Here is a 23,773-nt window from a genome sequence, read left to right on the forward strand (position 1 = left end):
CTGGCAGCCAGAATCCAGCTCTTCCCACGGAGCCTGGAAACACTGGACACCTGCTTTCCCAGCGTCACTTACAGCTGGGCAACTGACCCCACCCTGGCCAGGGTTATCTAAGGTGAAGATTGCAGGGAACTAGTGGGAAAAATTTTCCCCCTAATAAAAAGAAATACACAGGAGAAAAGCCCTTCTGCTGCTGCTGGATAAGGCTGGGTTTGCATGCAATGTCTGGAACTGCAGCAGCCACTTTGATTCCATGGGAAGCAAGCCTAACGACAAGGCCAGAGCTCTGAGGATAGCAGAGCAGAAAGATAGACTGAGCCTGGGTTCTTGCTGACATCCCTGAGATACTGAACTAATCCCAGAACCACTTACCTCCCAACTTCTTATTACGTGAGACAAGAACATCCTGACTTTAATGCCACTTAGGTTAGACTTTCTGCTACTTACAGCCTAATGCATCATAACTAATACAAACTTTCCTCTTTTAGAATTCTGTATCATCAGTGGTTGAATGTTTTACTGTATATATCATTGTCTCTTTGGAATAACCAGAGAATTCTTTTTTCATTTGTTTGTTTTGTTTTTGTTTTAGAGACAGAGTCTCACTCTATTGCTCAGCCCAGGCTGGAGTGCAATGGCATGATCACAGCCCCCTGCAACTTTGGAACTCCTGGGGCCTAGCAATCCTCCCGCCTCAGCCTCCCGAGTAGCTAGGACTACAGGCATGTGCCACCATGCCTATCTAATTTAAAAATTTTTTTTTTTGTAGAGACTTACTATGTTGCTCAGGCTGGTCTCAAACTCCTGGCCTCAAGCAATCCTCCTGCCTCAGCCTCCCAAGGTGCTGGGATGACAGGCATGAGCCACCACACCCAGCCCAGAGAATTTGTAATATTTGCAGAACGAGATAAGTACTCAGAGCCCTGTTTTGAAGGGCCCCTCACTAGATCCCAAGCAAGTGCAATGTCCCAGACACCTGCTAACAGGTTTTATACCCCCTTGCCGAAACACCTTGCCTGTGACAGTGATGCTTCCGATTTCCAAACTCAAGCTGGAGAAGGCATTCCTCACCAGCACGGTGACCAGGAAGGTGCCTGCAATGCGGAGGGCAGAGAGTTACGGGCGCTGTCGGTAGTTGTTTAACTTGCACTGAGACGACTCTCCCGGCTTGTGTTTCTCCAGCCCCCTAAGACAGCATGTTACCTTTCACCCTCTGAGCATTTAACGAGCCCCTAGCTGTATGCCCGGCACCTGGCGCAAGCCTCTGGAGACACACAGATGAAGGGACACAGTCTTTGTCCTCAAGGGCGTTAGACACGTAGGACAGTTAAGAGCCAAACCATGGTAGGAACCGGGCTGTGGGCATTGTGGGCACAGGGTGGGGTCACTTCATGCGCAGGAGAGAAAGCAATGGCACATGGGAGGGTGCCAGGGCTAGAGTAGATCCCACAGGATGCGTGAATGCTCATTAGTGAGCTTAAAGCAGGGTCCTGCAGAGGGAAAGAAGTGGAAGAATCGCAGGATGGGTTGAGAGAGCAGAGCGGGATGAGAAGGGTCCATAGATCCATCTGGCGAGCACCTGCTAACACAGGTGTACCATCACCTCTGCCTCGTGCGGAAGGGGTGGGCGGTGGGTGCTACCTTCTCCTCCTCTCAAGTCTAGGGAGAGGGGACCCTTCCCTGGAAGGTTTGACATGTGTTCTTTGAGGTTTAAGAACCCTTTACTCATGCCTTGGAAGAAACAGTCTATTTGGGGGGGTGAGTAGAGGGGAGGGCTACACTTGCGGGAAATAACTACGTTTGGCTGCCTGTAGGCCACGGAACGGGTAAGGATTTTCTGTGGACCAGATGTGGGCCTTGGGGAGAAGGGTGCTGGAGAGGGCAGGGAGAACGAGGCGAGCCCAGCAGAGAGAGGGGAGGTGGCCCGGGAGAAGCTCCGGGCAGGTGTGGCCAGCTGGAGGGGAGGCACCGCCCCCATGCCAGAAGCTACCAGTGAGCAAAATGTCATGAGGTGTGCAGAGACCGTATCAGTGAGTACAGTTTCCCCTACCGAGCAACTTTTATAGGAGTTGCTGTTATAGGAGACAAACTGAATTTGCATTCGGATCATAGCCTGCGTGCTGCATGTGTTTTCAGTTTTGGTAACCTCTGGGTTCCTCCTGTTCCAAGCTGGACCCTTGGTACCCGTGACGTTCCAGTGGTTTTCTTCTTGAACTTGTCTCTTCTGCTAACTCTTTAGTTAGGGCGAGGTAACCCCACACCTGCCGAGTTCTCACCCACTGTCCAACACACCTCTGAGATCCCCGGGCAGCTATGGGCAGGTCCCGGGTGGGCCAGAGACTCTGCGATTCCCATTGCGTTCCTGCCCGCCAGCCTCATCACACGGCCTTCAAGGACTCTCTGCTCCTTTCAGATTAAATGCAAATGTGTACTGTGGCCTCCAGCCCCGGCTGGTGCCAGCCAGTCTGTCCCCCAGCCGGCATCATGGCGACACTTCCTCTCTCCATCCCCCTCTCTCCCACCCTTCAGTTTTTCCCTCTCCCCTACCAGGGAATGGACTGATGTTTCCTAAGCCACTGTCTCCTCTAGAGATCTCGGAAGAGGCCTGATACACCTGCTGTCTTCCAGTGGTTCTCAAGAGGGTGACTTTGCCCCTCCTGGGACATTTGGCAATGCCTGGAGACATATTTGGTTGCCACGGTTTGGAGCGCTGGTGCTATTGGCATCTAGTGGATGCTGCTAGATGCCAGAGATGCTGCTAAACCTCCCACAGTGCCAGCCCCCAACTGTACGGAGGAATTATTCAGCCCGAAATGTCAGCAGTGCCAAAATCAAGAACCTCTGCAGCTGTTAAGCCCCATGAATGCAGATCATATCTGTCTCTCCCTTAGTTTTTGATCCAGGCAGGATGCCGTGAGCCATGTTTGTGCCCAGGACGCACTCCAAAACTAGCAGGACCCTGGGTACCAAGTCAGGAAGGGAAGAGGAGGGAGGTCTGGAAGGGGAGCCACCGACCCCAGGTACCTTCAACTGGAACGGCCACACGGTAAATCCCAAATGGCTCCCTGGAGCTCACTTCCTGGTGGGAGAAGTTTGCCTTGAGTCCTGCCACGTGAAAGATCAATTCCTCCGGGGTGCCCTGAGCCACCGAGACATTGATCAGCAGGTCCTGTCCAAGCTCCAGATGGGCTGAAGCCCAGGAGGCCTGCAGCCCTGACAGCAGCTCCACGAAGTGGACCGTGATGTTTCTGGAGAGCGTGGAGGTGGGGGTGTTGCCGAGGGCCCGGATCTCCAGCCGGTGCCTCCCGGGGCCCATCAGCTCCTGGGCTTCTCTGTCCAGGGTCACGTTGTATGGCAGTGGGCCCCGCTGGGTGGTGGACTCAGCCAGGGTCATGTTCCCCAAAAGCACAGTGTAGGTCACCCCTGTTCCTACATGGGGTAAGAAAAATGTAAGAATGATAGTGACAACCATGCAGTTGATAGCACAATGGTAGTTCAGAGTCGGATATGGATATAGATATAAAGAAATATGTAAGGATGTACCCCCCCACCCTAAATGTTAACAGCGATGACCCCTGAGGATTGGGTTAATGAGTGATTTTTTTCCTTTTGGGGTCCTCTCTGTTCATTTGCACATTCTGATATATTTTTTCATTTTCTTTTTTTTTTTGAGACAGAGTCTCACTTTGTTGTCCAGGCTAGAGTGAGTGCTGTGGCGTCAGCCTCGCTCACAGCAACCTCAAACTCCTAGGCTCAAGTGATCCTCCTGCCTCAGCCTCCCGAGTAGCTGAGACTACAGGCATGCGCCACCATGCCCGGCTAATTTTTTCTATATATATTAGTTGGCCAATTAATTTCTTTCTATTTATGGTAGAGACGGGGTCTCGCTCTTGCTCAGGCTGGTTTGGAACTCCTTACCTCCAGTGATCCTCCCACCTCAGCCTCCCAGAGTGCTAGGATTACAGGTGTGAGCCACCGTGCCCGGCCACATTCTGATTTCTTTATACTACACGTGTTACTTGAGATCTTAAATGTCCATAATAAGTAAATGAGAACATTTTGTTGCCAGGGGTATCCTGGAGGGGAGGAAGGCTGAGAAGGGAGCATCTCTTAAGGGGGTGGGCTGATTTTACAAGCGACAGGGAGCCGAAAGTCATTACTGCAGCAGGAGCAGGTGCCTGCCTGGGGCTCTGCCGATGTGAGAACTCGACCATTCACGGTGAGATGGGGTCCCTTGCAGTTTGCACTTGGTGGTTCTAACTGGGTGCTACAGATCACGGTTGACTCTTCCAATCTGATTTAAATCAACAAACTAGGATTCTTTCCAGTGGAAGCCAAGCTAGTATATTTAAGAACTAGAATTTTTGTTTGGATGAAGATGATGATGATGATCATGATGATGATGGTGGGCTCCACAGGTGTGTGAGGTCACCTGCGCCACCTGCTCATCTCTGCAGCTCCGTGCAGCCCCATCCGCACCTCCAGGCCCCGTCCTGATCTCAAACCAGGCCTGTGCCTTAGGAAAGGTGTGGCCCTGGGTGAGGATGGTTCCTAGCCAGGAAGGTCTCTATTGACAGAAGGGATGATAATTAAAATATTTAACAACCAACATTTCATGGGCACCAACCCCTTAGAATGGATGCTCTGATGCACTGGAATGGACACTGTGACCAATCAGAATGGATGCCATGGGCAGTCAGCATGGACAGCTCAACCAATCAGAATAGACACAATGACCCATCAGGGTGGACTCTGTGACCAATCAGAATGGATGCCATGGGCAGTCAGCATGGACAGCTCGACCAATCAGAACAGACATGATGACCAATCAGAGTGGACTCCGTGACCAATCAGAATGGATGCCATGGGCAGTCAGCATGGACAGCTCGACCAATCAGAATAGACATGATGACCAATCAGAGTGGACTCCGTGACCAATCAGAATGGATGCCATGGGCAGTCAGCATGGACAGCTCGACCAATCAGAATAGACACGATGACCAATCAGAGGGGACTCTGTGACCAATCAGAATGGATGCCATGGGCAGTCTGCATGACAGCTTGACCAATCAGAATAGACATGATGACCAATCAGAGTGGACTCCGTGACCGCTCAGAATGGAGCCCAGCCGTAACCGGGGGCGTGGCTGTATCCGTGGGTGCATCTGAACGTCAGCCCCAACTGGGTGCTAGTCGGCACAAGCTGTGCTGAGATGGGCCCAGCTGGGAGCACTCCCAGTCCCACCTCATCCTGTTCTGATCCCCCTGACAGGGAGTGGCTCGGAGGTTCAGTTCTCGTGATAGGGCTAGGAGCATGCAAGGAGGGGCATTCGGAAGGCTGGGGGCTCTCACTAGCTTGCTAGCCTTGGGACTTTGGGCAAAGTTTTTAACCTTTCCATGCCTTCATTTCCCCATCTGTAAAATGGAGATAACACCCGTATGTATTGAGTGGGCTACTACATGTCAAGAGCTTAGAACAGTGCCTGGCACACACTACGTGCTAAATAAATGAATAAATAGTAGCTTAAAAATTAGCTTAATAAGGGATCACAGTTATTATTTATTAAAACCTGGTAGCTGGATAGATTGGGAGGAAATCGATGACGTCACAGCTGGCCTTGACCTGCCCAGGTGTGCGGACTCACCTCCATCGAGCTCCACCTGAATCCACAGAGGATCCCCAAAGACGGCCCGGCAGAGGGGGCTGGCTCCCGACTGGGACAGGCCGGGGCACCCGGTCACTCTGAGCCTCTCCGTCTTGTCTTGCACTGTCACTTGCTTCTGAGCTGTCACATGCCACTCGCTGGTCGTGCACTCAGCAAACACGGTGAATTCCCCGGGGGACGTGAACTGATGGGTCACGTTGCTGGACAAACTGCCGGCGACAGTCAGAAGCGTTACCAGTGTTGGGGTCGCACGAACACACGCATTCACACACGCACCTCACACCTTCCCTGCTCTGCAAAACTGAAAAGACAGAAGAAAATGATGCTACGTGACTGAGCCCGGCTCTCGGTGTCGGGGCAGGTTACACTGAGGTGTCCAGAAGCGGCAGCAGAGTGGCAGAAACTGCACTGACCCATCAGGGAGATGAATGTTTGCCTGCAGGTCCCTTTCCTGCCATTTACCCCCTCTGTGGCTTGCACAATACCCCCATCGCTGCGCACTTCTGCTTCGTCTGTAAAATGCTATAGACTACCTTTCTCCGGCTTATCTTCCCCACCCGTGAAATGGGACCGGATTCCAAACGTATCAAAATTATAGGTATGTTTTGCTTCTCATTTTCCCGAGGGTACTAATTAAAAATCTCCTATATGTCCTGCCTAGACGTTACCCTTCTGACCCATCGCACTGCTAAGGTCTGAATGTTTGTGTCCCTCCAAAATTCACGTGTTGGAACCTAGTCCCCAATGCGATGGTATAAAGAGGTGGGGCCTTCGGGAGGTGATGAGGTCATGAGGCTGGAATCCTCCATGGATGAGATTAGTGCCTTAGAGAAGAGGAGAAGAGGCCTGGGGGGAGCTCACTCACCCCCTTCCACCGTGTGAAGACAGTGTGAGAAAGCACCATCTGTCAACCAGAAAGGGGGTTCTCAGCAGACACCGAACCTGCTGGCACCTTGACCTTGGACTTCCCAGCCTCTAGAACTGTGAGCAATAAATCTCTGTTGTTTGTGGGCGACCCAGTCTATGGGACTTTGTTACAGCAGCCGGAACAGAGTAAGACACTCACTTGTCTCCCTCACCCCCGGCCACATTCCCCTTCTCTAACTGGACTGGTCCCTCAGCCCTCTGTCTACTGCTTAGACCAGCTGCCTCTTTCCCGCCTCAAGGCTGCCAAGGATGATGTCTTCCTGGGGGGTGGGAGGGTGTAGCCCACCTCCTGGCCCACACTCATGCTGCTCCTTCAGCTCTCAGCTTAAATACCAACTCCTCAGGGCAGCCTTCTGCAACCCACTGACTAGGTCAGGTTACTTCATGAGCTGCCATAGCCTCCCCACTTCTCCTGGGTCACACGCATGCTGATTCGGTGTCATCGCTCTCTGCTAGGCTGTCCGTGTGGACAGTGTCTGTCTAGTTCTCTGTTCTATACCTGGCACCAAGCACAGTATCTGACACCTAGTAAGTGCTTGAGAAGAATCTGGCAAATGAACACGTTTGTGAAAAACTCCACTCTTATTGCTAGCCAAGGTGGAATAAGCCCCCCACAGCCTATCTCTTCCTTGATTACATCTAAAAACCTCAGCAGAATTTACAAAGAAATACCTGAGGACTCTGAAAAATAAACAGCAGCAGACAGATTGGGGCGGAAAGTCAAAACATGAAGAATGGCCCATAAAGATGGGTTTCCTGTTTTGCTTTATTTTGCAATCCCCTTTATGTCTTGGCTTTGACCCAAGGGAAGCCTAAGTCATGGAACTATATAGTGGGTGAAGACAGCAGAAATCTCAATAAAAATCCCCTCTAGCTGGGGGCCACCATACCTAGCTAAGTTTTAAAAAAAATTTTGTAGAGATGGGGTCACACTATGTTGACCAGGCTGGTCTTGAACTCCTGGCCTCAAATGATCTTCCCCTGGCCTTGGCCTCCCAAAGTGCTGGGATTACACAGGCATGAGTGACCATGTTGCCCTTAGACAAAGACTTTAAATCAGTTATTATAACCATGTTCCATAAGGTAAAAATAAACCCTCTTGAAATGAATGTAAAGGTAGACATTCTCAACACAGAAACAGAAACTATAAAAAACAACCAAAGGAAACTTTAGAAATGAAAAACAAAATATCTGAAATAAAAAATTCACCAGATGGGTTCAATAGCAGAATACAGATAACAGACGGAAAAGTCAGTGAATTTGAAGATAGATCAAGAGAAATTATCCACTCTGAAGACTAGAGAGAAAATATATTAAATTTAAAAAAATAAACAGAGTGTTGGCAAACTATGCAACAATATTCAAAGAACTAATCTTTGTATCACTGGAGCACCAGAAAGAAGAAAAAGATTGGTGTAGAAAATATATGAAAATTTTTTTAGCTTGGCAAAAGATATAAATTTATGGATTTAAGATGCTCAGTAAACCCCAAATAAACAAAAACTTAAAGAAAACCACACCCCTACCTATAATAATTGAGCTGCTGAAAAGCCAAAGTAAAGAAAAAAATCTTGAAATCAGCCAGAAAAAAAATGACACATTATATATAAGGTAAATAGTGATTTAAATGACTGGATTTCTTATCAAAAACCATGGAGGTCAGACGACAGTGAAACGACATTTTTAAACTGCTGAAGGAAAAGAACTGTCAACACAGTATTCTAGATCCAGCAAAAATGTCTTCCAGGATTCAAGGCAAAATAAAGATATTCTCAGAAAAACTAAGAGGACTTTTTGCTTGAAAATCTGCTCTGAAAGAAATGCTACAGGAATCTCTTCCAGCGATCCTCCTGCCTCAGCCTCCCAAGTAGCTGGGACTACAGGTGCACATCACCACACTTGGCTAATTTTTATATTTTTTAGTAGAGACAGGCTGGTCTTGAATTCCTGAGCTCAAGGGATCCTCCTAACTCAGCCTCCCAAAATGCTAGGCGTAAGCCACCATGCTGGCCTCTTCCTAAATTCCTTAAAACATATATAATGGTTGAGAGGTATGATTGTTTTCAATGTATTTAGATGCCATACATATAAATACATTTTATGTTATAATGGCAATTATAACATAAAAGAGCATTAGTAAAGAGACCTATATTCTAGTAAGACTTTAATATTTTACGTGCAATAGGAAAACATTACTTTAAAAATAGTAAAACATTACTAAAAAAGTAATGCAAAGAGATATAGCCAAAAAGCGAAAAGATAAGTTAAAATTGAATACTAAAAATATTCAAATAATCCAAAAGAAGGTGGGAAAGGGTAAACAGAGGAAAAATGAACAAAGGGGGCAAACAGAAAACAACAAAATACCAGATCTAAATCCAACTAAATCAACAAGTACATTTATTGTAAATGGTCTAAACACCCCAATTACTATGCCAGACTGGATTTTAAAAAATGAAACCCAGCTATATACTGTCTCCAAGAAGTCCAGTTTAAATATAATGATGTAAAGAGAATAACCAAATAGAGCTTCCGGAAATGAAAAATTAATTTGGGAAAATACAAAACACAGTGGAAAGTTTTAAGAATAGGCTAGACCAAGCAGAAGAAAGAATTTCAGAGCTTGAAGACAACTCTTTCAAATCAACCCAGTCAGTCAAAAATGAAAAACAATCAAGAAGAATGAATAAAGTTTACAAGAAATACGGGATTACGTAAAATGGCCAAATATAAGAATCATAGACATCCCTGAGGATGAAGAAGAAAAATCAAAAGGCCTGGAAAACCTACTGAGAGAATAATTGAAGAAAATTTCCCTGGTTTTACTAGAGATTTAGGCATCTGGACCATCAAGGAGCTCAACAAACACCTGTAAGATTCATCGAAACAAGGGCATCACCAAGGCATGTTGTCGTCAGACTGGCCAAAATCAATGTGAAGGAGGGAGCCCTAAACATGATGATATAGATACATTGAACATAAAAGGATACTAACATCCAAAAAAAAGATGAGATGGCTATTATTATTATAATATCAGACAACGTAGATTTCAGAACAAGAAAAGACAATAGTGCCTCTATTGTGAAGGATTGGAAGGATGGCTTTGAATAGCAAAGTTTAGTTTATCTTTCAGTGATCTGTCTGGAGGAAGTAATTTATTCCATTCTCTGAATTCTAGTGTCATCTGAAATTGCTCAGGACTAAAAGACAGAGAAATGGATCTTTCTTGATTTCTCTCCCAGGGATCTCACCCAGGGGAGAAGACCAGTAAGTGGTTTTAGACACTGTTGCCAGCAAAGAAGAGAGATGCTCAGAATACAAAGAAATGAAGACAACAGCTTAAAAATTCATTCTATGATGCTTTGACCCAGCAGTTCTATTCCTGGGTATACATTCAACAGGAATGTGTACATAGACAGCCCACAAGACAGGCATGTGCTAGAATGTTCATGGCAGCACAATTTGTAATAGCCCCAAATGGGAAAATGCTTATCAACATTAGACTGGGTAAGTAAATCGAGGTATATTCACACAGTAGCATGTTATATTGCACTGACAAAAAAGAAATCATAATCATATACAATATGGATAAACCCTTAAAATGTAATACTGAGCAGAAGTCAGACACGGAGTATACTTTATGATTGCATTTATATAAGTTCCAAACAGAGGTCATGCTAATCTTTTCTTTTTTCTTTTTTTTTTTTTTTTTTGAGACAGAGTCTCACTTGTTGCCTAGGCTAGAGTGCCATGGCGTCAGCCTAGCTCACAGCAACCTCAAACTCCTGGGCTCAAGCAATCCTACCACCTCAGCCTCCTGAGTAGCTGGGACTACAGGCATGTGCCACCATTCCTGGCTAATTTTTTCTATGTATTTTTAGTTGTCCAATTAATTTCTTTCTATTTTATAGTAGAGACGGGGTCTCACTCTTGCTCAGGTTGGTTTCGAACTCCTGACCTTGAGCGATCCTCCCGCCTCGGCCTCCCAGAGTGCTAGGATTACAGGCGTGAGCCAACGTACTAGGCCCACGCTAATCTATGCTGTTCGAAATCAGTGTAGTGGTTATCCTTGGGGGAGGGAGGCCATATCTCAGGCTTGAGTCACTATATCCCTAAAAAGACAAGTGACCCAAGTCCTTGCCTTTTCCTACACATAAGAAAACGTCTGATGGGGGTAAGTGATTATGTTTCTGCATAACCAGATGTACTTCAGTCATCTGTAACTGCATTCACTCTCGCAGCCAAACTCTGGTGCGATCTGACACATACCGACCCTCCACAACACAGATATAAGCAGATATGTGCTGCTCATATCGTAGCACAATATAAGCTACGAGCTGAAACGCTGTTTCTCAGCAGCCCGACAGAACTACTCTGAGAGACTCCCCCGGGCCGTGGTCCTCGGTCTATAGCCCTCTGTAAGATTTCGGAATAAAACTAACTTTAATTATTTAAAAAGCTTGAATTTTTTCCCTTCTGTTGACACAGCCAACCTACATACTCTCCTAAGGAAAATCTCCTTACACTGGCTGGCATCCAAGGCTCTTCCTGACCGGGCCCCTGCTGAGTCTTCCAGCATCTTCCATTTTCCCACAGACCCCGAACTGCAGGTGTAGCCAGGTGCTTGTGGTTATTAAGATATGCCACACACTTTCAGCTCCGTGCTGTTCCCTTTTCCCTAGATCCGCTGCTCTTGCCTTATAATTATGGCTCCCTCAGAAAGGACTCTAGCCTCTAGGTCACTATAAGGCTTGTATTGTCTTGTGAATTATTGGTTTCCAGACAAATCCTCTCGGCTCTCCGAGACTCAGCTGTGCAGGGCCTGCTCTGAGTAACCGAAAAACAATGTCAATCCCCAGATCCAGCAGTAGGTGGCGCTGAGCTAACCGACGCTGGACACATTTCGCATTCTATAAATTGTTCTATAAAGCCCATGACACTATTTCTGAAATGTAGAACGTTTTCCATAAGAAGCAAAAATAAAAACAGCCCACCATGCAAACAAACACAGCCACATAGAATGAAAGGTAAGAAGGAGCTTCTAAAAGGGAAATCGGCCAGGTGTGGTGGCTCAAGTCTGTAGCCCCAGCTTCTGGGGAGGCTGAGCAGGGAGGATTGCTTGAACCCAGGCGTTTGAGGCTGCAGTGAGCTATGATTGTGCCACTGCACTCTACCCTGGGTGGCAGAGTGAGACTCTGTCTTTAAAAAAAATAATAATAAATAAAGGAGAAATCTTTTTGACTTTTATTATGCCAATTTTATTTGAGGTTGGATTCTCCCTGTGAGCTTATATCCATCTAGGATAAACACAGGGGGTCTGATTTTAAAATCTCTCCCTCCTAGACTAACAAGGAGTGAGGCAAAAGTAGCAGTCTGTACAAACATAAAAGCACAGTGGTATTTACACAAAGCCTGTGGCTTCTGTATAAAAAATTCATGCTATTTTCCATTGTATAAACTGGGTGTTGAGACTGCTGGTGTTGATGAGAAAGCACTAGAAATATGTCTCCCCATGTTTATAAAAATGACGGACAAAGGTGCGAGGCTAGTTTCAAGGTCCAACAAATCTTTAAAGGCAATTGGGTGGGATGGTGGGGGAGGGGGCGCCATCCTGTGTATTTTTTTGAAAGACAAAAAACTGCCAATGGCTCTTGCTTAGAGTTAAAGCCTGGAGAGATTGCAAATGTAAAACAGTGCTCATTGTTTCTAATATTATAACCACACAAACAGTTCCAGGCTTGGACTCACCACCCAGAATCGACAAAGATTGGCATTCTGTCCCGTTTGCTCCACGGTTTGTTTATCACTGGCTAGTCCTCGTGTAAGCGGAGGGTCTTAGCAGGGCTACATATGCTCAGTTTTGACTTATGGCACATGCAAGCTGTGTAAGATTTGGGGGCTGAAAGTTTGAGTAGCTTATTGTTTTTTTGATAAAATGAGAGCAACGTCATTTCTCATTTTATTCCGGGAAACACTCAAGACAGCCATCAATATAAATGTGACAGGGAAGGAAACAATCCCAGGAGGACCCGGGTTGTCTCAGAATGTCACATCATGTTAGCAGCGGCTGGGATTAGAACCCCAGCCTCAGGACCCCCAGGGCGGCCCATTGTAATTGTTGTCGTGGATGCTGCCCGCGAGTGGTGACCTTCAAGGGCTGCTCAGTTTGAGACCTGAACTCACTGGGTCAGATCTGGGCTGTGGACAGTGTTGGCCCCATTTGCTCCACCTTACCCAGGTCTTCTGGGAATCCAGCACCCAGGGGGCTGGATCCAGAACCTCCCGCTCCTGCAGTGTAGACCCGGAGCTGTTTTGGGGTTAGGAGAGATGCACATGGCTAAGGGAAGTCTGAGCACCCCTTATTTTCTTGGGGATCCACATTGAACTCTGAACGGTTGTTTCTTTTCTTTTTTCTTTTTTTTTTTTTGAGACAGAGTCTCACTTTATTGCCCAGGCTAGAGTGAGTGCCGTGGCATCAGCCTAGCTCACAGCAACCTCAAACTCCTGGGCTCAAGCGATCCTCCTGCCTCAGCCTCCCGAGTAGCTGGGACTACAGGCATGCGCCACCATGCCCGGCTAATTATATATATATATATATATATATATATATATATATATATATATCAGTTGGCCAATTAATTTCTTTCTATTTATAGTAGAGACGGGGTCTCGCTCTTGCTCAGGCTGGTTTCGAACTCCTGACCTCGAGCGATCCCCCTGCCTCGGCCTCTCAGAGTGCTAGGATTACAGGCGTGGGCCACCACGCCCGGCCTGAACTGTTGTGAGTCGGGTTTGGCGTCTGTTGGGTTGGGGAGGTGACTCTGTGTCCTGGGGGATGCAAGTGCAATGTCGTCAGGCCCCGGTGCCGCACCCTGTGCTGTCCCCACCCGAGGCCAAGAGCCTGAGCTTCCATGCCAGACAGTCTCGGTTTGCACGCCCGCTCTGCCACGCCCTAGCCGTGTGACATGGGCGACGCTACCGTACCTCCCTCAGCCTCAGCTCCTCTGTCTGTGAAAACATGACCACGATCACCTAGCACAGCCCTGTCCCGGGGAAATAGTGTGAGCCACGTGTGTGTAGCTTTTAATTTTCTCACAGCCACATTGAGAAAAGTGAGAAGAAACAGGTGAAATTAATTTCAATGATTCATTTTTTTCTTTAACCCAATATCTCCAAAATGCTGTCATTTAAACCTGGAAGCAGTATCAGCAAATCATGGGTGTGATATCTTACGTTCCTACTTGGGAGGGGACTAAGTCTTCCAAGTTCCGTGTGTATTTTACACCTACAGCATAATTCGGTTGAGACCAGCCACATCTCAAGTGCTCAGTAGCTCGTGTGGCCGGCAGCTGCCACACGGACAGCACAGCTATAGCTCTAAGGTTGTTGCAAGGATTCAATGGGATTATGTGTGCACACTGCTTAGCTGGAGTATTATTAATATTACTAATATTTTTATTGTCCCTCATACCAAGATGAGCATCTTCTTCACCCCATTTGCAACTGAGCTGAGATTCTGCACAGAGTGGAGCCGGAAGTACCGAGCTCTTTCTCGTGACTTTCCATGTAGCCTCCATGATGAGAAAACCCACATGGCAGAGTGTTTGCAAACACAGCAGCAATAGTTCCTGCCACCCCTGTCCACATGCCCATTTGCAGTGTGACGCCATACCCCTATCTTCGTAGGTGGATTCTTTCTCTTCCTCTTGAATCTGGGCTTAGCCATGGGACTTGCTTTGGCCAATGAGATGTCAGAAAATTCGACCCAAGTAGAGATTTGAAAACTATTTGCACATCAGACTTGGCTCTCACTCACTGCCGGGAACCCTTCGCCACCACGCGAATGAGCCTCTCGGCTAGCCCGTTGGGTGATGAACGGCACGTGCCCTTAGCTGATATCCAGCGAGGCCTTGCTAGACCAGCCAACCCCAGCTGAATTGGCCCAGGCAAGAAAAGCCACCCAGCTCTCCAAAGAACCATGAAAAATAACAACGATTGCTTCAAACCACTAAAGCAAGGGATGGTTTGTTACGCAGCGAAAGCTGACTGATACAACCCCACCCGAGGCTCAGAGAGTCCCCTTACCTGGGAGGGTAGTAGGGATCAAAAGTGTGGCCATCTCCCGTACTGATTATACAGGACAGGTTTCCTATGTAGGGAGACAGAAGCCACGTCAGGGAGATGGTGACGTTGTCAAAGACGAAACTCTCGTTGGTCACCTCCAGCTGCAGGCCTGCAGGTGAAAACACAAGATGCTGTGTGTGCCCTCATGAAGCAGAATTGCATATTTCTGTTTAACACCTACTCTCTTCCATCCACCTGTCCCTTATTTTTATGTGGGGCTTTTAAAGTTTTTAAACGTTTTTTGTTTATTTTTTTTTTACTTTTGAAAGTTCTTTTGAATTTTGTTTTTCATTCACAGGTAATGCACAACTGAGATACAGAATTTGAAACGTATGAAAGGGTATAGCCCTCAGCCTCCAGTTCTGCGGCCCAGCCGGCCAGTGTCACCAGATTCCTGGGTCACCATCCACAGGGACCTAAGCATACACGAGCACGTATGTACTTTGTTATTTACACGTTTTTTCACTTAGTGTTTCTTGGGGATTGCTTTATATGAATATAGTTACAGTTGCTTTGTTCTTTTTAATGGCTGCATCATGTACTCCAATTCCTGTAATCCTAGCACTTCAGGAGGCCGAGGGAGGAGGATCGCTTGAGGTCAGAAGTTAGAAACCAGCCTGGGCAACAAAACGAGACCCCCTGTCTCTACAAAATATAGAAAAGATTAGCCAGGCATGGTGGCGCATGCCTGTAGTCCCTGCTAGTCAGGAGGCTGAGGCAGGTGTGTTGCTTGAGCCCAGGAGTTTGAGGTTGCAGTGAGCTATGATGACATCAGTAAGCTCTAGCCGGGTGGGTGACAGAGTGAGGCGCTGTCTCAAAAAAAAAAAAAGTGGTGGATGAATGAGTGCACATTAGATTTTATAAGATCTTGAACTTGGAAAGTTGGCATGGAGGCTGGGGTGAGGGGAGTAGAATTTGCTGGGCTTCATGCCCTGTCGGCTGATTTATGTAGCACAATCATTTGGATATAAGATATAAGAGGCTGAATGCAAACGAAAAGGACTTTCTGGAGCTGGTCAGAGAGCTGTCACGGTCCTCATTCACAGCTTCCCCAAGGGTGCTCACGATGCCACCAGGCCTTTCTGGGCGCAGTCACCAGGGGGACCGATAAAATCCCTCCGTTCAGAAATCAGAAACAGAGTGTGATCGGAACATGCTGGTTCACAAGGGGGCGGATATTTGAAATCTGGGTTGGGCCATAAAATCCGGTCCAGGTGACCGCCAGACCCAAGCCACCCATTGCCCTAAGCTACACATTTGGTGACAATGAAGCTGTGGCTGGCAGATCACCAGGGGGCACCCTTTGTCGGTGAGCAAGTCCCACAATGGAAATTGCCGTTAAAACACATGACCTGCTCTTCCCAGAAAACAGAAGGGAGACACGGCATCTTCCATGTTCCGCCCTGGCGTGTCCAGCGACTAACGCTGCCCGTAAAGATCGTCTTCCCTCCCCCCTTCCTGCACGCTGTCCTCCGTGGGCCCCTCCTTCTGTACCCACCTGCCCGCTCTTCTGGATGGCCCCTGGGGACCCCAACATTCCCTGACTCATCTTTTCCCGTCAGAGCTCCTGTTCCTATTGCTCGTGTCCTCAGTGGAAGCTGCTGCTCCAAGCGGTTCATTTGGTTTCCCAGCCTTAGGGCAGTCAGCGAGCTCAGCCGCTGTCCGTAGGAATCTAAATCAACGCGGCCAGTTTGGAGGGCAGTTTGGCAACGTCTATTAACGTTTTTAAATGCACACACACCGTGACCCAGCACTCGCCCTACCGCGATCCCTCCTCTAAAAATAATCCCAAGCACGTGTCAAGATACAGGCACAAGAATGAACACTGCAGAGTGGCACATAACAACGGAAAGTCGGAAGTGACCTAAATGTTCATCAGTAGGGGAACTGGCTACGTAAATCATCATCTTAGGGTAGAATACAATGCAGCCAGTAAAAGAATAAGGCAGTGATTTGGAAAGATGTCTAGAAATATATATATACACAATCTGGCTCTCCTTGTCACCTTGGCTAGAGTGCCGTGACATCAGCCTAGCTCACAGCAACCTCAGACTCCTGGGCTCAAACGATCCTCCTGCCTCAGCCTCCCGAGTAGCTGGGGCTAGAGACATGCATCACCACACCCTGCTAATTTTTCTATTTTTAATAGAGATGGGGTCTCACTCTTGCTTAGACTGGTCTCAAACTCCTGGACTCAAGCAGTCCTCCCACTTCAGCCTCCCAGAGTGCTAGAATTACAGGCGTGAGCCACCGTACCCGGCCTAGAAAATATTATTAAGTGAAAGAAAATTGAGTGATAGACCCACATGTTAACATGATTATATATATATTTTTTTAATTTTTTTTTTTTTTGAGACAGAGTCTTGCTTTGTTGCCCAGGCTAGAGTGAGTGCCATGGCGTCAGCCTAGCTCACAGCAACCAAAAACTCTTGGGCTCAAGAGATCCTCCTGCCTCAGCCTCCCGAGTAGCTGGGACTATAGGCATGCGCCACCATGCCTGACTAATTTTTTCTCTATATATTAGTTGGCCAATTAATTTCTTTCTATTTATAGTAGAGACGGGGTCTTGCTCTTGCTCAGGCTGGTTTTGAACTCCTGACCTCAAGCAATCCGCCTGCCTCGGCCTCCCAAAGTGCTAGGATTACAGGCATGAGCCACCGTGCCCAGCCAACATGATTATATTTTTATAAAAATATGCATATATCCATTCATACAAAGCCACATCTACACAAACATTTTAAAAAGCAGGGAATAATTTATTCCAAATAATAATTAACAGTGTTTCCTTACGGGGAATGGGATCGTAGAACTGAAGGGAGGGTTTCTTTTTTCCTCCTTAATTTATAAAACTTTTATAAATCATGGTATTTTTACAGCTTTCAAGATTCGTATTTTTAAAATGCGCCCACGTGTTCCAAAGGGTAGTGGCTGAGCAGGTGCGGGGTGGGGGGACCTGGGACTCCTTCCAGCCTCTGCAACAGAAGCTTCAAATGCTTCACCCCATGGGGCCGAGTTAGGTGGGGGGTGGGACGGCAGGGGCGCCGTTCTGGGTGAGGAAGTGTCTTGGCACACAGCCATCAGCCCACGTGGCTCTGCTCCCAGAGGAAGCCGCACATGCCATGGAAATGAAGGGAAATTCCTCCGCCCGAGCAAGCCGGGGACTCACCTTCCTGGCACTGGTACTGCACCCACAGGTAGCTGCCCCAAGTTGGGCACAGGTCTCCAAAGTAGGTCCCATCTGCTGCCACCTGGCATGCCTGCAGGCCCTGGCAGTGGCCTGGGAAGCAGAAGCAGTGTGCAAGACAAAAGAAGAAACATTCAGCAGAGCCACACAGAGATGAATTGCCTCTCATTCATTCATTCATTCATTCATGCATTTACCCACCATCAGCCCAACCAATATCTGCTGGTATCTAGGGAAGACCAGGGCCTAGGCTAGGTTCTCCAGGGAGAGAGAAGTAGGCTTCCTGCCCTCAAGTAGCTCAGGGTCCAGCACATTGGTTCTCTAACGTTAGCATGCACCACGCCCCCTGGAGGGCTTGTGAAGACACCGCATTTCAGACCATTCTAGATCATTCTAGACCGTTCCAGAACCAGTCCCCAGGGACTGGGATTCAGTAGGTATGGAGGCAGCTGGAGAATTTGCATTTCTCAAAAGCTCCCAGGGGATGCTGATGCAGACGACCCCATTTTGAGAACCACTGGTCCAGTAGCATCTAGTCAGGTGGCCTAAAATAGAAATCGACACCCAAGACCCAGCAGAGAACAGGCAAGTTTAGGAATCCTGGGTCTACTGGGGATGCCAGGTGCCCACAGAAGGGGGGAGGGTAGAGCCCACACCAGAAACTTCAGGGTTACCCAACAGCTTTGCCTCCTGCCCATGGAGATTAATTACATCTGCAAAGTACCGTTTGCCATGTAAGTCAACCTGTTCACAGGCGTGGTATCTCATTATACCCACAGTTCCAGGGATTGCAGTGAAAAATCAGGTGCCATAATTCTGCAGATACTGGACAGGAAGAGGTAAGAAGCCAAGGTGCTTCTCAGCCTGCCTCTCACAGCAGTTCCCCAGAGCCCCAGCTCTCTCTGGACAGGCTCTCCTAGACGGTCCCAGCTCCCACAGGGCAGCCTCTGCCTGGCCCTGGCACCTGCTGGATGGCCCTGACTGCTGGTTTGGGGAAGACCATCCCTTCCAGCTGTCCCTGTAGTCTTTAGAGGTGGTAGCAGTTTTCTATTGCTGCTCAACTCCGGGTTGCTGCATCATTCCGTGTTTGGCTTCTCAGCACTTCGCTGACTTGGGAAACCAATTCCCTGCATTGAATTCCCTCTGTTGAAAGACCTAGCGTGATTTCTGTTTTCCTGATCGGACCTAGTTGGAGAGATCCCAATCTATGTTGCTTCTACCATATGTATCCACAGTACTAGACTATAATCTCCAAGAGTGGGAGGTGTATTTTGTTTTTCTTCTTCTTCTTCCTTTTCTTTTTCTTTTTTCTTTTTTTTTTTTTTTTGAGTCTCTTCCACTCCCCTGCCCCCAGCAGTCCCCTTATAGTGCTCCAGTTAACAGGCAGTCTTCAGCATTCAACTATAATCCCCTGAGCATGCAGAAATGTAAGCTGCATTTGCAGGGTGTGTACAAGGTTCTCCTGACCCTCACAGGAGCCCCGGGAAACTTAGAAAGATTCTGCAACTTGCCTTGGGCCACGTAGCAGGGATTTGAACTCAAATCTCCCATCCTCTTGCTGTGCACACTGCTGCCCACCTCCTGGAGGGGGGGTGGTTCTGCCGTACGCTTGAACGTGGCCTAAGCAGTCTACACTGGGGATACCAGCAGGGCTCACAGCACGGCCCACAAACCACACTGCACTAAACATCCAGCATCCCGTTGGATCTGATAAGCTGCCTCAAGATGCAGAGGCCACATCCCTGCTGCGTGAGGGGCCTGGCACCTCCCGTCCCCCACCACCCTGGCCTCAGCCATTCTGTGCCCAAATCCTGCACTTCCCCAATAGCCAGGCTCCTGGTCCTGGCCCAGGAAGGCCTTCCTAAGCCCCACCTCGGCCCCGTGAGCAAGAGACCCCCTCTGGTTCTACAGGAACCCTTGCCCCCCCCCCATGTGTCTGTCTTTAGGTTAAATACACTCAGAGGGAAGTCTAATCCCCAAATCTGTGTTCTTTCCATGGCCCCATGTGGCCTCATGTAATCCACTTAAAAAAAAAAATAAAGTAAACTAAATCCAATCTAATTCCAGGATTGAACACGTCTTGCAGACAAACTTAACACCCAACCCCCCGACCCAGAGCACGGAAATGCCTCGCTGGCTGCTCCCACTGTGGCGACAGACAGCAGTGGTGGCCCCACTGGAGAGCACCCCTTCCCTCCTTTCCCCACGCCGGCTCCGAGGGAGCGAGGACAGTGTGGTTGGCACAGGGAGGAGGGGACAGGAGCAGGACACAGTGCCAAGGGAGGGGAGGCTCTGGAAGTACCAGGCACCCCTAGCCTAACCCTAACCTGAACCCTGACCCTGACCCTAACCTTTGAATCTTCCAAGGCCCTGTGGGCAGAGGCAGAGGCTCAGAAGGGCAGATGGGGGGAGACTGGCCCCGAGGCCTCCCAGCCTGGGCGCAAGTGCCCTCGCTTAGCCAAGAAGCAGCAGGCCACCTGCCCTCCCAGGACCCCGCAGGCTGGGCCGAGGTCACCGTGGCTGAGAGAGAGGGCTCCCCAGTGTCCCGGACGATGGAAGCCTCTGAGGACTTTGCACCTTCCAGAATTGGGCATGAAGCCCCCACAATCCCTGACACTGAATCCCCAGCCCCAGGCAAGTGCTGCTCGGAGGCACGTTGACTCTGATTGAGAAGAACAAGGCCCCAGAGAAGATGTCCCGCGAGAACAGGAGAGAGCATCAGGAGCGTTTGTCTCGCCATGGTTCTCGGGAGCCAAGATTAAGAAACAGCCCCTACGTCTCTCAACAGGAGAAGGGATGAATGATGGCTCAGTGACACAACAGACGAGACGAATAAACGAGAACGTGTGTCCAGGTGGATGACACAGCTCAAAACGTAACGTTGAGCAAAACACACAAAAAAGCACATTGCAGAATGACACGTGCAATGTGCCAGTTATATAAATGTTAAAATCCTATCAAACAACACTCCATGGTGTTTGGGGTGCATAGATAGATACAAGGTGCAAATGGAGGACACGCGTGTGATTAGTAAACACGGAATCCACGACAGGGACAGGATCAAGGAGGGCCACGTGGGAGCCGCGCGGTGTCCCCGTTCGTTAAACAAGGGGACCGCAAGCAAGTGTGGCGTAGTGTTAAGGTTTGACAAAGGTGGATCGTGGATCCGCGGGAGTGTGCGATATTTGTTATTCTTGTCTGCATGTTTGATATATTTCAAAATTAAAAGAATTAAGTTTTTAAAAAAGTGATGTTTCCCACGCAGGGAGCAAAATGCCCACCCAATCCCCAGACCACAGACCCCACCTCTGCCTCCTGCTCGGCGCCGTGGTCAGATCGGCCAGTTTTCCCACATGCCAGAGGCCCAAGGTCAGAGACAAAGATTGTTAGAACATTCTGGAACTCTTTGCTGGGCACAGGACACCAGCAACTGCCCTCTGCTTGCAGCCAGAGCTGCGGAGCCCCCGGGCCCTACCTGCCACCTCGTCCTTGACGTCAGCCCAGCTGCAGTCCTCCTCGAGGTCCGAGGGGTGCCCGGCGTCCCGGGTGCAGTAATGGGGGGTCCGGCGCCCGTAGAAGGCGTCCTGGACCCGGATGACCTGCCCGGAGCCGCAGTGCATGGTGGCGTTGAGGCCCTGGCAGGCCAGGCGCTGGCCGAGCCCTGTGGCAAAAGGAAGGTGACACCGCAGCAGGGTTCACAGTTACAGAGGGCCACCTGCCAGTTTATGGGAAGCCCAAGGGTGTTGGGGGTCAGGGCTGTGAGATGCCGGGACCCAGTAGGAGCCAGCTCGGCAGGGGTGAGAAATATAACGCAGTCGCCCAGAGCATTGCTCGAGAGCCAGGCTGCCTGGCGTCACATCCGGCCCAGCCTCACACCGCTGGGTGACTTTTGGCAGGGTAGTTAGCTTCTCTGTGCCCCCTTCTGTAAAGGGGAACATCAACACCAAACGCCGTATAGTGTCTTTAGGGACATTGAGTGAGTTTGTACGTGTGGAGTAAGAGCCGCACACGTGGCAACGATTGATCTGCCTGCTTTGAGTGTCATCCTTTAGCGTCCTCTCAAAGCAATGCCTGGCCCCCAACACGCAGGCAGGGACACAGGGAGGGAGCGAGACAGAGATGGAGAAACAGAAAGAGTCGGGGCAAAAGAAAGACTGAGAGAAAACTGAGACGGAGGGGGGCGCGGGGGGGGGAGACAGAGAGAAGAGAAGGCCAGAGAGAGATGGATCGGGTGACAGGCAGGGGACAGGGCGGGCAGGCGGCTCACCAAACTCGCAGACGAAGGCGAAGGGGCGTGCGCAGTCCCCAGAGGCAGCCCAGGCCGAGGAGGGGCCCCTGGCGATGTAGCCGCAGGTGGCAGGGGCGGCCGGCCCCTCAAGCCAGTTGCTGTAGTTCACGCTCGAGGTGTCCAGCCAGGTCCCTGGGCCTGGGAAGGGCAACACAGCCACCAGGACTTGGCAACTTTCTTCCTACCCCCTTTTATAAATATGCGGGGCCCGCCCCAGTGTAACTGCTTGTGTGCAGTGGTGCTCAATCAGTGCTGATGGGCTGGAGGCGCCCCTCCCCCACACCAGTGCAGGGGCCCTTCCCCACTGCTATCTTCAAAAACACTCCACTGTAAGAACTGGGGCGCCCAACTGGGGAGCCCACAAAAGGTGGTTTGATTAAATAAATGTCACTTCCAGCTCTGTCTAACCATAACTTAGAGAGTGGCCCAAAAATGTGCCGGAGTATGTTTGAAGGTGTCCCCTACTTCCCCATAGGCAGGGTCCCTTGTCAAATATATCTGGGCAGGCCAGGCATAGTGGTTCACGCCTGTAATCCCAGCACTTTGGGAGGCCGAGACAGGAGGCTTGCTGGAGGCCAGGAGTTCAAGACCAGCCTGGACAATGTAGCGAGATGCACGTCCCTACAAAAAATAGAAAAATTAGCCGGGCATGGTGGCACACGCCTGAGGTCCCAGCTACTCAGGAGGCTGAGGCAGCATTGCTTGAGCCTAGGAGTTTTGAGACTGCAGTGAACTATGATGACACCACTGCACTGTAGCCTGAGTGACATAGCCAGACCCTGTGCACTCCCCGAAATATATATATATATACATATATATATATATAGGCAGTGCTGAGTTTATATGGAAGCAGTTCTTGTTACTTCGGAGCTCTTTAGACCCTTGAAAACACTAAAGAAACTCTCAAAGAGCTGTTTGTGTGTGTGTGTAAAACAAGAGCCCCTCAAGGCCACTAGAGAGTTAGAAAACACTAGATGTAAAATATTTACTATGAAGACTCAAAAATATAATTATTAAATTTTTAAAAGAAATTCATGCAAAAAAAAATTTTTTTTTTAATTCAAACAGTACAAAAGGGTCTACAATGAAGACATCTCTCCCAACCTCTGTGCTGCTCCCATAATTGTTAGGTTTCCGGTAAATGCTTCCAGGCTGCACCGTGTCCACACGGCAGCAGTTGTGAGTGCCTGAAATCTACTCACGCTGGTGCCCTTGTAGTGCACACGGCGTCTGGCCCTTGCTTCTTAAATAACATTAAGCACTGGAGGTTGTTACCTATCAGCCCGGTGAGATCTGTTTCATTTTCTGTGACAGCCACACAGTGTCCCTTGAAAGATTGTCATAGACACGACTCCTCTAGCTGCAGGTGAACAGATGTTCAATGTACAGAAATTGACCATTGCTGCATCTCCAAGTCAAGAAACCATTCAAGGGACGTTGCCTGCAGAAATGTCTTTTTTTTTTTTTTTAAGAGACGGGGTCTGACTGTGCCCAGGCTGTGTTCAGGGTTCAGGCTGGTGTCGAACCCCTGAAGCAGCAGCTATCTGCCCGCCTCGGCCTCCTAGAAAGCTAGGACGATAGGCGTGA

General features: G+C 48.9%; 2 protein-coding genes across 2 annotated transcripts in view; one reads left to right on the forward strand and one right to left on the reverse strand.

The window, feature by feature from the left end:
- The window catches only part of LOC105861207 (polycystin-1-like protein 2), an 88,750-nt gene that overhangs the window by 63,361 nt on the left and 1,616 nt on the right, over window positions 1–23,773 (reverse strand). Inside the window, exons 2-8 of the mRNA XM_012746570.2 lie at window positions 22,166–22,324; window positions 21,374–21,559; window positions 17,881–17,991; window positions 14,676–14,823; window positions 5,643–5,872; window positions 3,022–3,426; window positions 1,014–1,091 (exon numbers count right to left, since the gene is read on the reverse strand). Coding sequence (XP_012602024.2) covers window positions 1,014–1,091; window positions 3,022–3,426; window positions 5,643–5,872; window positions 14,676–14,823; window positions 17,881–17,991; window positions 21,374–21,559; window positions 22,166–22,324 — 1,317 coding nt within the window. The remainder of the gene's footprint in view (window positions 1–1,013; window positions 1,092–3,021; window positions 3,427–5,642; window positions 5,873–14,675; window positions 14,824–17,880; window positions 17,992–21,373; window positions 21,560–22,165; window positions 22,325–23,773) is intronic.
- Window positions 1–23,773, forward strand: part of BCO1 (beta-carotene oxygenase 1) — a 77,302-nt gene that overhangs the window by 3,907 nt on the left and 49,622 nt on the right. The window contains exon 2 of the mRNA XM_075995815.1: window positions 15,013–15,148. The gene's annotated coding sequence lies outside the window, so the exon portion shown is untranslated. The remainder of the gene's footprint in view (window positions 1–15,012; window positions 15,149–23,773) is intronic.

This window comes from Microcebus murinus, chromosome 20, assembly GCF_040939455.1.
Source record: "Microcebus murinus isolate Inina chromosome 20, M.murinus_Inina_mat1.0, whole genome shotgun sequence".
Lineage (NCBI taxonomy): Eukaryota > Metazoa > Chordata > Mammalia > Primates > Cheirogaleidae > Microcebus > Microcebus murinus.